The following is a 12,041-nucleotide window of genomic DNA, read 5'->3' as shown; positions in this document are numbered from 1 at the left end:
ATTTGGTTACTCACGAGAGTTACAAATGGATTAGGTAAAAGAAAACAGAAAAGAAAAGAAACTTTGAATAAATAAAAACATTGCGTTTCCAAATATCCTACACAACTAAATTATACAATGAATTGCCAATGGAATGGCAAACTAATCTATTTTAACTGTAAATACAATGACTTGATGAACCAACATGAAAAAAGGCCAAAGAAGCCTTCAACACAACAACAATATTCAAATGAAAAAATCCTCAATAAAAATCAGCAATGACTATATTAGATAGTACTTCTAACCTCGAAGTCCTAGCTAACTGTACAATTCGAATGGTACTACTAAGCTCATAGCAGGGTTGGATACTTGGCGTCAAGGAAGTCTCTGAGAGTCCGAGCAGCTTTCTGACCACCCATTAACTCGGCTAGCCTCTCCAAAGGCATAAGGGCAAGTTCTGCCAAGCTCTTACACCCATCGATTATGGCCCTGTAATTCGAATCCGTCACCCCTGGGAGTCGTCTCAAGAATTCTACGGCAGATGTATTGTAATTTTCAGCCCTGAAATTTAGAACACAATATGCCATCAAATTTACATCATGAGGATGAACAAACCAATAAATTCAACTCCATTAATGAAGAAACGGAAACACCATTCATGGTGGTCAAGCTTTAGCTCAGGTCCATAGAGAGGGAGGAATTTTGCATGCAAAAACCCATATAAGTATGTCAGTAAAACCCACTGATACAAGTTTTTTCTTCAGACAGAACATGTACCACTACTGACTAAAAGCTTTTTCCTCCATAAATATGCATCATTGATTACTTATTTAAGAAAATATGTACAATGAAGCCTTGCGTAGACCACATGCTCTGCTAAGAAGAGTAAATTCTCCCTATGCCCTCCAGGAGCATGAGAGATTGGAATGCCAGCTTAATACTGCAACATGCAAAACCAGTAAAAAACATGCATCTTACCTCACATCATCTTCCACAATTCCATCTTCAGAGGGTACACCAACTCTCATTGCTTTGGTCTCATCAGGTTCATCCTGATTTGCCTTAAGAGTAGCAAATATTTCAGCAGTAGCATGCAGACTGCGAGACCAGATGATTCGCAGACGAGGGAAATGTAGAACAAGCAACGACAGCTTAGATATAATATTATTTGGCGTGACATCATCACCAATATCACTTGCAGACTGCAACCAAACATCCAACAAAACAAATTAGCTAAGCATCCATGAAGCCTACCAATTGACCAGTTTCAATAGATATGATTCAGGTTACCTGAAATGAGAAGCTTTTATCCTGTGAAAATTCAATCAGGAGAACAGGTATTCTATAGTACCGCACCATGGTTTCCACTTGGTGATAAAGGCGGCCTGATGTGAAGCTCATAAAAAGATCTTGGATACTCTTCCTCTCCACACATATTAATGGAGAAAGGATATAATCCCCAACTTCCAAGGTCACTGGTATTATGCGCATGCCTTTCTGGTGGAGAACATTTGGAAGGCTGCTCATGAACTCCCTCATGTCCACTATGACCTGAAAAGGTGAGAATTCTTGAACAAACATGGTGCTGCTATTAAAAGAGACAAAACATAACGTGAATCACGATAATGCACCTGCATTTCTTTCTCAACCTCCTTTCTTCCCCCCGCCTTTCTGGTTACAGAGTTTTGGGATGAGATAGCTTGAGGTTCTAGTGAAGAATTCAATCCCAGGCAGTTCCCATCCTGATGTAGAATGCAGGCAACACCCGCACAAATACAGGAACATAATTACTAACCATGAAGGGTCTAATGCAAAATAAAATAAAAAAAGTATAAATAAAAGAAGCTAGACTGTTATATTCAAGTTCATAAAATGAAAAAGATACAAGAATATTATTGAATTATGTTCCACCAGCAGACCATGTTCAATGAGTCATTAAGCTGCACATACTTAATCCAGTAGTATATATTTCAAATGATCTACAAGAAAAAATCATATATAGAGCTACCCGTAGTGAAAAGATGAAATTAAATTCTTCCTTGTGTACTCAACACCAATTTGGAGAAATAGTAATGAAGCCAGTAGTTCATAGAGTCCATGTAGAAGGCTAAATGTTAAGCACTAAGAACAAGGCAATGCTAAACCATTTTTAGAAGCTATATATTGGTTTAAAGAAGCAAATTCACATTATCGAATTGTTATGGTACTACACAATATCAATACCGTGTTCAGGAACAGATTGTAAAACCATTTATATTATATCTGCAACAAACAGTTGCAAAAAAGATTCTTTATGATGGAAAATAACCAAACCTGATCAACTGGTATCATCATCAGAGACTTCTGCCTAATCAAAGATTCAAATGCTCCATTCTCCCTTCTTATACTTGCCTCAAACTTTTGCACCTCCGAAGAATCTTCATAGAAAAGGAAATAAACTTTCAACTTCTTTGAGAGGTTCTCAGCTTTATGGACTTCAATTTCCCTGACAAAAGTCATATCTGGATGGTAAACAATAATTATGGAGGGTTTCAGAATGTCAAGTATAGGTTGACCACTTTCTAGAGCATAAAAGTGCACTGGAGGTATTGGTTTAGCATTTATGGGTCCAGTACAACCAGCTTCTCCAGTATGCTTCCTCAAAATCCCCTCATCTACAGGGTCACCCTGGCATGTAGCTTCACTAGAATCAGCTGTCACCACCTGATTGATTTCATTTGTTTGGCCTTCACTTTCTGAATCAGATATAACAATTTTATCATCTACTGCTTCCTTTTTATCATTATTATTGTCTTTCTTCCCCAACTTAACATTAGCTGGGCCCTTTTTGTTCCTTACTTTTCCTTTTCCCTTTCCGCGTCCTTTGCCACTAATAAGAAGTTGAGGGTCTTCTCCAGCATCATCTTTTTTAGCTTGATTTCTAATTTCTGATGCTGAATCCAAAAGCAAATCATGTTCCTGCTTGTTTACACTGCCAGCTGCATTATGTGGGGATTTTGTAGGAACTACTTTTCCCTTTCCCTTTCCACGTCCTCTGCCACAAACAGGAAGCTGAGGATCATCTCGAACAGCATCATCTTGTTTAGCTCGATTTCTAATTGCAGATGCAGCAGCCAAAAGCGCGTCATGTTCCTGTTTGTTTATGCTGCTAGCTTCTGAATTCTTTGGGGGTGCTATATGAACAACTCCATCAAGAATCCCAAAACCTTTGGGATTCTTTGGTTTCTTTTTATAACGTGTATGCAACTCACGCAGCTCTCCCTTGCCCAGCAAGTAGTTTTCCCATTCTTCCCGCATGACCTTCACAAGAAAATACACCATTAATTGGTTGATAAGCTTCTATATAAGCTAAGGCCTCATTGATTCAAAAGGCCATTGGACTTAAAAAATGAAAAACTAAAATAAAACTCCCTACCCAGCCACTCTTTTATTGCTTAAAGAGTTCAACAAATGTATGAAACTATATGATGAGCAATCCCCTTACACAAACAATAATTGCAAATCTAATCACAACTGCAATTACTTTCACATTAAAATCTCTAGCATGCAAATTATAATTTCCTTAAAACTAGCACGAGCATATCCTGTCCCTTGATTCTCTATATATTTGCCCCCATTTTTCATCCAGAATTCAATAAGTTAAAGAAGTAAGCATGATAAAAAAGCAAACATCTCACTGAATTAGAAGAATTGACTGCGAACATCACACATGCTAGTTTTCCATTTTTCATTTCTTTGAAAAAGTGAATGTACGATGCATGTCAAATGAAACAAGTGAACCTAACACTTCAACAAAAAGTAAGAAACCTTCTGTGGACCATTCGTGATGAAATCTTCAAGCTGCATGCATGAGCGTTCATCTTTGCATGCCACTAGAACAATCCCACTATCATTGTCATCACCTTCAACCAGAATTTCTTCTCTTGATGAAGCATTTCTTTCCTCTTCTATCTCTTCAAGAACCTCCTGCAATTAAATTAACGCATAGAATTGTAGATAAACCTTAATTTATGAACTTCACTATCATCCCTATAGGCATTCAAACTGAAACAATAGAAGCAAATGAGACAACTGACAGAAAAAAAAAAAAACAAAAAAACAAAAAAACAAAAACAAAAAAAATTATGGTTGAAACACAACTAATATTTACTTAATTACTTTGTCATATGGTGTGATGCTAAAGTGATGCAACAGGTTGTGCATTCATAAATAACAATCTGACCACATAGAAATCGGAACTCACTCACTCACACGTAAGACCTTCCACTTTGGTGCCTCTTCTAAAACTTCATCTAAAACTACCCCCCTACCTGTACTGGTCGATGAAGTGCCACCAACTGCTAAATATGCAAATAAAAGAGAATTTTAAAAAAAGTTCAAAAAATAATAATAAAAGATAACACATAAGACAGTAATAATTCCTCACCTTGTTCCTTATCATCATCCCCCTTCAGTTTTCTCTTCTTGGATTTCGAACTCTTACTCTGGTCACTCAATTTACCACCTTCTGAACTCACAAATCGATAAACCCTTTTCTTCGCATACTCAAATATCTTATAGCTCGACTCCGCAAATATCCAGACTGATCGAAAGCTCTCTGACACTCTCAGTGTATCCAAGTACCTCAAATAAGTTACAGCATCATATCTACCAAAATAACATTCCAAAATCAATCATCAAAACCATTACTAACCCAAAATGTACAACATTTCCCAAATACAAGTTCAACCATATCTATCTCTTATCAATCTAAAGCACAAACTAAATGCAAAACAAACCCAGAAAGAGCAAAACCAAGATGAGCAAGTACCTAACAAGGTAATCCAAGAGCTTCCTGAGGGTCTTCAAGTCAGACACAAGCTGCTTTGTCTTCTTCCCCAAGGTATGCCAAATGGGGTCCAATTGCCTCCTCACAATCTCATCAAACGACTTAAACAAACCATTCTCAACAGTCAAATCCTCCACATCAACCTTGTTGGTCTTCCTCATCTCCTTCAAGCAAGCATCCATGACCTCAAGTATCGCCTTCTGAATGCCCGCCATGAGTTTGGTCATGGGCACCCTTATATCCACCACCTCCGGCGCGTCCCTCTCCAACTCGTTCGAAACATCAACATGGAACCGCGGCCACAGATGCATCTTCCTGAGGAACAAACACTTCATAATCCGCTCCGCCTTCGCAAACCCAGAAACCATGGCGTGGGGTTTGTCCGAAAACGCGCGAACAAACGCGGTCTTGTTGAGGGACCGGAAAATCCGAACAATAAACGCTTCGGTGGAGGTTTCGGAGAGCGAATGTGCGGCGGGAAAGATGAGACCGGCGATTTGGGAAGTGGGTATGCGGTTGGTGAGAAGGTCAACGATGAGGATGCGAGGGGTGACGAAGAAGACATTGGAGGAGGTGTAGAGAGAGAGGCGGTGGTGGGCGGGGAGGTCGGCGGTGATTTCGGGGATGGGGTTGGGGTGGAAGTGGTGGAGGAGGTGGGATTTGAAGGAGGGGTGCGGAGAGAGGATGAGGAGGGTGCCCTGAGAAGGGGTGTGGAGGAGGAGGAGGGTGGCGATGAGTTTGGGGAGGGAGAGGCCGGAGGAGAGAATGACTAGGCCGCTGCCGTTGGGTGGGTCTTCGAGGAGGTCGGAAATTATGTGTTGGTGGAATTGGACCATTTGCGGCGGCGAAGGGCGGAGTTAGAGGGTGAACAAGGGTTGGGGAGGTTGGCGGCAGCAACTGTTGAAACTTGGGAGTCACCAACTGACCATGGCGCTTTGTTGAAGAGTTTTTAACAAACTACCAAAGATTTAATAATTTATTTGAAAGATTACTGTACGTGACAATATTACCCGTAGCATCATTTTTTTTTTTATTATCAAAATAATAATTCATGTTACCAAAAAAATAATAATAATAATAATTCATTACAAATATGTGAACACTGTTATAGAAAGATCGTTGTACAATAAATCTATAAGCCAACTAGGACATTTCTCTAACCACATCATAAGACTACCGGAAGAGCATATAGATCAACTCAGATACAAGAAATTTGTTACATAAAAACAAACTCTTTTACAGTCCCAGTGATGTTTTTTTTGGTCGAGTTCCAGTGATGTTTGGTATAGCTCCAAGAAAGCAAAGCAGGAGAGGACTGTGTACTGTGTACCAGTATTGTATAGATTCTTTTAGTCTGATTTTACATTTGTGGTGAGATCTCCATGACTTGTCTTGATTCTTCGCAACAACAGGGGAACTGGCTTTTCCAAGACAGACACATTGATATTGTTCCAAACATCAGCTGCGGTGGGAAGCCGAGCAATTCTCTCTGCAATGTTCATGTCTTCTGGAAGAACAGAAGCGAAGACGGTGTATTCTTTTTTCCACTCTTCATGGTTCGCAAGGCTTATAAAAAATTCCGGGCCAGAACCAATCCACGCCACCGAACCCCGTCTTATGGTTGGGCAAGCTTCAGTTGGAATCTTCTTAAATATGGCTCCTTGGGCTTCCAGTGTTCCTTGAACCAGTGCAAAAGGAGGGCCGAAAGGAGCCTACAAAATTCACAGAAGAAAAGTTATGTTGAACACTCAAATATACTAAACATGGGATTTCAACAGTCAATATGAACATCATCAAATTAGTTGGAATCGAATTGAGACTGTGATATAGAAATCTTCTACAATTTATCATGTCTCCCGAGTCATACTCCTTCAGTCTAACACACATCCTAAGGGCTAAGGGTATATGAAGTCTAGCATCTGGTTCGTAATCCGTTAGTTTTAAACCAACACTTCATCCTTTTCCTATGAAAGAACTAAGATCATACCATAAGAATTTTCTTTTTATTCCATTTTGTAGAAAAAGATAGAAAAGGAAAAAGAAAAATATAAACAAAGACATCAACAAAATGATCCGGAGAAATTTATGATTTCAATTTCATGAGTACGCAAACAGTACAATAAAATTCCAATTAAATTTATTTCTCCTTTTCTCTGGGCTGTATTTTTGGATCTTCAATTTGCAAAGTTTAGGTAGCCTTCTCTATTAAATAAGCAGGTATTTAGATATGAGAAGGAATGGTTGATATGAAACTACAGAATGGAACTGCCATATAAGCACATATTTAGAAATGAGAGGGGATAGATGATATGAAACTGCAAATGAATATAGGTCCCTCCATGTTGATTCCCTACATGAAAAATCATCAACGTTTGAGTTTGACAAAGTAAAGTAATTTAATAAAGTCTTACATTTTTTATGTGGTTTCCTTCTGCATCCCATGATTGCCCCCGGCTCTCTGCACGATAAAATTGGCAGCCAGCACAATGGCGCAATGACAACAACTCAAGAATGTAGGCTACAGAATGAGGGGCGCAGTCAGGGAAAAGCTGCACAAATGAGTATTAATTGAAGAACTAGAAAATGTTAGTGTGTGGCTTTAACCAAAGAAAATATTTAAACCTATGTAAATGGAGAATGAAAATATTTGCTTCATAATGGAAAAAAAATCAACATTCTGCGAACTGCATATTTATCTGACATGCCAAATAACAAAAATTTATGTCATTTCCTTCATGAGAGTTAAATTTGTCTTACCAAATCATATCATAACACATCAGACACATGAAAACAACAGATCCTGCATGAAAATATATAATTGCTACATTATTATTTTGCATGGTAGGCACAGACGTATCTCTAAAGGGCCTCCATCAATTATCAAACAACACGTCTTAACAGATCCAAACATGAGAGATTACAAGCTCATATCATTTAACTTCCACATTTAGAAAAACATCCAACATCTTCACCTAATTTAAAGACTTCTAAAGTTCACTTCTCAAAAAGATTTGTTGTCTTGTTATGGACACAATCTTGGATAATGTTCTATCATGCTGTTTATCAACTATTATAAAAACAACAGGTTGAAGGGCCAAAACTCAGAATCAAGTTTCACAAAGATACTAGAATTTTGAGCAATACCTGTTTTGGAGGACCTCTCTTGAATTATTGAACCAAGTTAGAAATAAAAACCGTGTTATACAAGATAAATTTATATACGCAAAAGCAACTCTAGAGATTGCACTCTGATTAGTGCATTTTAAATCACCTTCTGGCCCTAAGAATTCATGTTCCTTTTGCAAATAGTTTATGCAGCTCTTTATGATGTGTGTAATATTACTGCATCCCAAAAAAGGAAGGAAGAAGAAAATTCTGAGGGCATTAAGACTTACTTTTAAATGAAGAGTTCCATATTCTGTTTCCAAGCCAACAATGCCCTAAAAAGAGAAAAGATAGATACATCAATAGTTTATAAAGTTGATCATACAACCAATTTCTGAAAAACCAACAATAAAGAAGAGAACAATACATAATCAATAACAATGAGTCAAAGACGGCAGGAATGAGAGAGGCCTTTCAATGAAAACTACTAAAACAATATCCTATCATGTCTTCTTCGGTTCTTCTCAATCTAATGATAATCACCTGTTCTGCAATTTTTCAGAAGGAATAACACCCTGATTTCATCCTATGGCAGTTCATGTCTACATCAGGGTAAAGAGACCAACAGTCCCACAGAGCAGTGCTGGAGAACATAGTGGCTTACCAAGTTACCATGGTTTATGGCCCAGTCTTACATTGTGAACCCACATTCAATAATTTTTGTTTCTACTTACCTAATAGATGTTTTTTGTTTAAATGTAGATTGTTATTATTTGTGTTAGTAGGAAAATGTTCAGTGCACTTGGCTGAAAGGAGTTTGAAATTATGTTGGATAAATATATAACAAAAAATATTAAAGCAGTCATACAGTCATACTATACATATGCAACCCTCTTTGTTTAAATAAATCTAGCTTTATTTCTTATTGGCATTTTTATAATAAAAATGGCAACGATAAGTCATGGAAAACAAAGAGAGCAGCATTATAAAATTTTCAAGCAGACTGAAAACAACACTACCAAAGTTGCAGCAGCTGAGAATCTAGCAACACATGAACGCAAGATGATAAATACAGAAATTAAAACAAAAGAAAAAAGTTGAAAGGCATATATAAATGTATAGTTTGTATTCCATGTGCATGTTGATAGGCAGATATGACAATGAACAGAACTCCTATATGCAAAGACTAAGTTTTCAATAGCTGCAGGTAATAGAAAAATTTCCAAGAAACAGGACTTTGATTCCAACATTTTTACTGATTAATATTCCACGTAGTAACATAATTCTACTGGCTGACAAATGGAAACTTAATATGGTTACATGCTTCTGTACAAGAAGTGCAGGATTAAATAAATTAAAACTATATTGAAAGAGAGAGAGAGAGAGAGAGAGTATAGCATCTAACAATGCTCGCCAAACTTCCATACCTCTCCTCTCCCAAAGATGAGACCAGAAGTCCAACTAACTGTTTCTCCTGTTTCCTGCTTCTCAGGGGACAAGGTATCCTTCTGTTTCTTCAACCAGCACTAAGTGACAAAAGTTACAGAAAGAAGTTAGCTTGAAAATATGGAATAATTTCATAGAAAAGAACCCAAAAACAATACACCCTCATTGGATGGGAAAATGCAAACTTTGGAAATATGCTCAGAGAATGGCAAGTCCTACGTTAAGTATTCTGAAAGATCTCTTTGAGCAACTACATAAATGCTTAAGGGAATCAAGTGCATAGTTTTAGACTTATTAAGCTTCCGGCCCAAAAAAGAAGAGACTTAGTGAGTTTATACAACGCCATCCAACTCAAGCTTACAGTGTGATCCATCAAGATAGAATTAGAATGTATATGTTTGTGAGTATGTTTAATATTATTTTTCTGGTCAGACTGAATATGTTTAAACTGGACATGTGCTATAAGGTGCATTTACACATACTCATAAACATAAGAAATCATCACAGATTAATTAATTCAGATAAAGACTAGTCTCCAGATTCAACTTACCTCACCAAACTTGGAGCCGCAAGCCTCCTTATTCCCACAAAACACCCACGTATCACACAAACAAGGCCCATCAGTGCCACTACACATGCCTTTACATGCCTTGCAACACTCCTCAGAAGAATTGAACTTAAACTCCGAACCCCACTTCACAGCAGCCCCCCAGAGCTCCAAATTCTCAACCCCTCGACAACATCCCCCACTCTCTGCCTCCACACTCTCTACTACCAATACCAAGGGCTCAAGCTCAGAAACCGAAGGGGTCTCATTGGGTTTGAGCACCACACAGAGGAATGCGTAGACCAGACCACACGAAACCAAACCCAGCAAGAAGAGGGCCGGAGAGGAGTAATGGGCGGCTTCTGGGTCGTTTTGCCTCCGACCCATTTGAGATTTGGAGCAGAAGAGTGAGACGCGGAAGAGGGTTTTGGGGTTTCTCTGGATTATGGACAGAGAATTGAGCTTAGAGATTTTGGTGTTGACCTTCACAAAGATTGATCGTGGGAAAATGAAGGGGAACACCGGAATAGGGAATTGGTGCGACGTGAGTCAATGGTTGTTGTCATTTTTGTCATTTTATTTTTTAAAAATCCGATAATTAAGAGTCATAAATAATAGATCACGTATCTAGATTTTTCATCTCCTTAATAGAACAAAGGAGTCTCCCTTAGGTACTTTTCAAAAGAGTGCTTATATTTTCACCCATTTGTATTATTTTTTTACTCATCTTATTTTAGAGGGCTGCTATTTGCACACCCCTTTTTTTCTTTTTGCACACCCTTTTTCCCTTTTTTTCTCCTACACACCCCACACACTTACCTCAAATTCAAAACCTCTCAACACACACCCAACCCATTACCAAAATACCCTCATTTCATTACACACCCTCCCCTCTATCCCTCTCTTTTTTCTCACGTTCACACCCCCCTCCCCCTGTTTTTTTTTTTTTTTTTTTCTTCTTCTTCTCCAGCCAGCCAGCCCCCTCCCCCTGCTTTTTTTTTTTTTTCTTCTTCTTCTCCAGCCAACCACCATTCTCCCTCTCTCTACCATCCTCTCTCTCTTCCCCAGCCCACCCCAACCCAGCTCCGACCACCCCTCCCAGCCCCGACCCACCCACTCAGCCCCTCACCGGACCACCTCATTCCCTCCCGCACCCCAGCCCTGTAGCAGCAGCACCTCCTCTCTCTCTCTCCTCCCGCGCGCAGCTGCGCATCCGTTCGACACTGGCCCGCCGAAAATGTCACACTCGTTCGGCAGGCATCCGCCGAACGATGTGAGTGTTGTTCGGTAGGTACCCACCGAACATCAAGGACCCGTTCGGCAAGTGCCCGCCGAACCAGCTACTCGGAGAGAGAGAGAGAGAGAGAGAGAGAGAGAGAGAGAGAGAAGGGCACGCCGGTCGGGGCTGGGTTGGGGTGAGAAGGGGCGGGGCTGGGGTGGTCGGGCCTGGGTTGGGGTGGGCTGGGGCGGGGCTGGGGTGGTCGGCAGAGATGGTAGAGAGAGGGAGAATGGTGGTTGGCTGGAGAAGAAGAAGAAAAAAAAAAAAAAAAACAGGGGGAGGGGGCTGGCTGGGGTGGTCGGGCCTGGGTTGGGGTGGGCTGGGGCGGGGCTGGGGTGGTCGGCAGAGATGGTAGAGAGAGGGAGAATGGTGGTTGGCTGGAGAAGAAGAAGAAAAAAAAAAAAAAAAAACAGGGGGAGGGGGCTGGCTGGGGTGGTCGGCCCTGGGTTGGGGTGGGCTGGGGCGGGGCTGGGGTGGTCGGCAGAGATGGTAGAGAGAGGGAGAATGGTGGTTGGCTGGAGAAGAAGAAGAAAAAAAAAAAAAAAAAAACAGGGGGAGGGGGCTGGCTGGCTGGAGAAGAAGAAGAAAAAAAAAAAAAAAACAGGGGGAGGGGGCTGGCTGGCTGGAGAAGAAGAAAAAAAAAAAAAAAACAGGGGGAGGGGGATGGCTGGCTGGAGAAGAAGAAGAAAAAAAAAAAACAGGGGGAGGGGGCTGGCTGGCTGGAGAAGAAGAAGAAAAAAAAAAAAAAAACAGGGGGAGGGGGGTGTGAACGTGAGAAAAAATAGAGGGGGGGGGGATGGGAATGGGGTGTGTGGGTGTGTGGGTGAGGGGAGGGTTAAAGTGGTATTTTTTTTTAG

At 40.1% G+C, this 12,041-nt stretch overlaps 2 protein-coding genes across 3 annotated transcripts; both read right to left on the bottom strand.

Annotated features, from left to right (window-relative positions):
• Window positions 1–47: 47 nt before the first annotated feature.
• On the bottom strand, window positions 48–5,708 carry UVH1 (Restriction endonuclease, type II-like superfamily protein). 2 transcript variants are annotated; one of them, XM_086228489.1, is made up of 9 exons: window positions 4,790–5,708; window positions 4,406–4,626; window positions 4,231–4,319; window positions 3,787–3,945; window positions 2,293–3,279; window positions 1,611–1,721; window positions 1,270–1,530; window positions 958–1,181; window positions 48–540 (listed from the first exon to the last, which is right to left on the bottom strand). In XM_086228489.1, the coding sequence occupies exons 1-9, from the start codon at window positions 5,641–5,643 to the stop codon at window positions 330–332; spliced, it is 3,117 nt and encodes a 1,038-aa protein (XP_086084615.1). In that variant the 5' UTR covers window positions 5,644–5,708; the 3' UTR covers window positions 48–329. The 2 variants fall into 2 exon arrangements, with proteins under 2 accessions (XP_086084615.1, XP_086084616.1); XM_086228490.1 differs by having other exon boundaries at window positions 4,231–4,316.
• A 154-nt stretch (window positions 5,709–5,862) lies between these two features.
• On the bottom strand, window positions 5,863–10,470 carry LOC147273649 (peptidyl-prolyl cis-trans isomerase). Its single transcript, XM_086257090.1, has 5 exons — window positions 9,909–10,470; window positions 9,340–9,438; window positions 8,203–8,247; window positions 7,219–7,356; window positions 5,863–6,519 (listed from the first exon to the last, which is right to left on the bottom strand). The coding sequence occupies exons 1-5, from the start codon at window positions 10,290–10,292 to the stop codon at window positions 6,157–6,159; spliced, it is 1,029 nt and encodes a 342-aa protein (XP_086113216.1). The 5' UTR covers window positions 10,293–10,470; the 3' UTR covers window positions 5,863–6,156.
• Window positions 10,471–12,041: the final 1,571 nt, after the last annotated feature.

This window comes from Dryas octopetala, chromosome 9, assembly GCF_963921425.1.
Source record: "Dryas octopetala chromosome 9, drDryOcto1.1, whole genome shotgun sequence".
Lineage (NCBI taxonomy): Eukaryota > Viridiplantae > Streptophyta > Magnoliopsida > Rosales > Rosaceae > Dryas > Dryas octopetala.
This window is presented reverse-complemented; position numbering and strand designations above follow the sequence as displayed.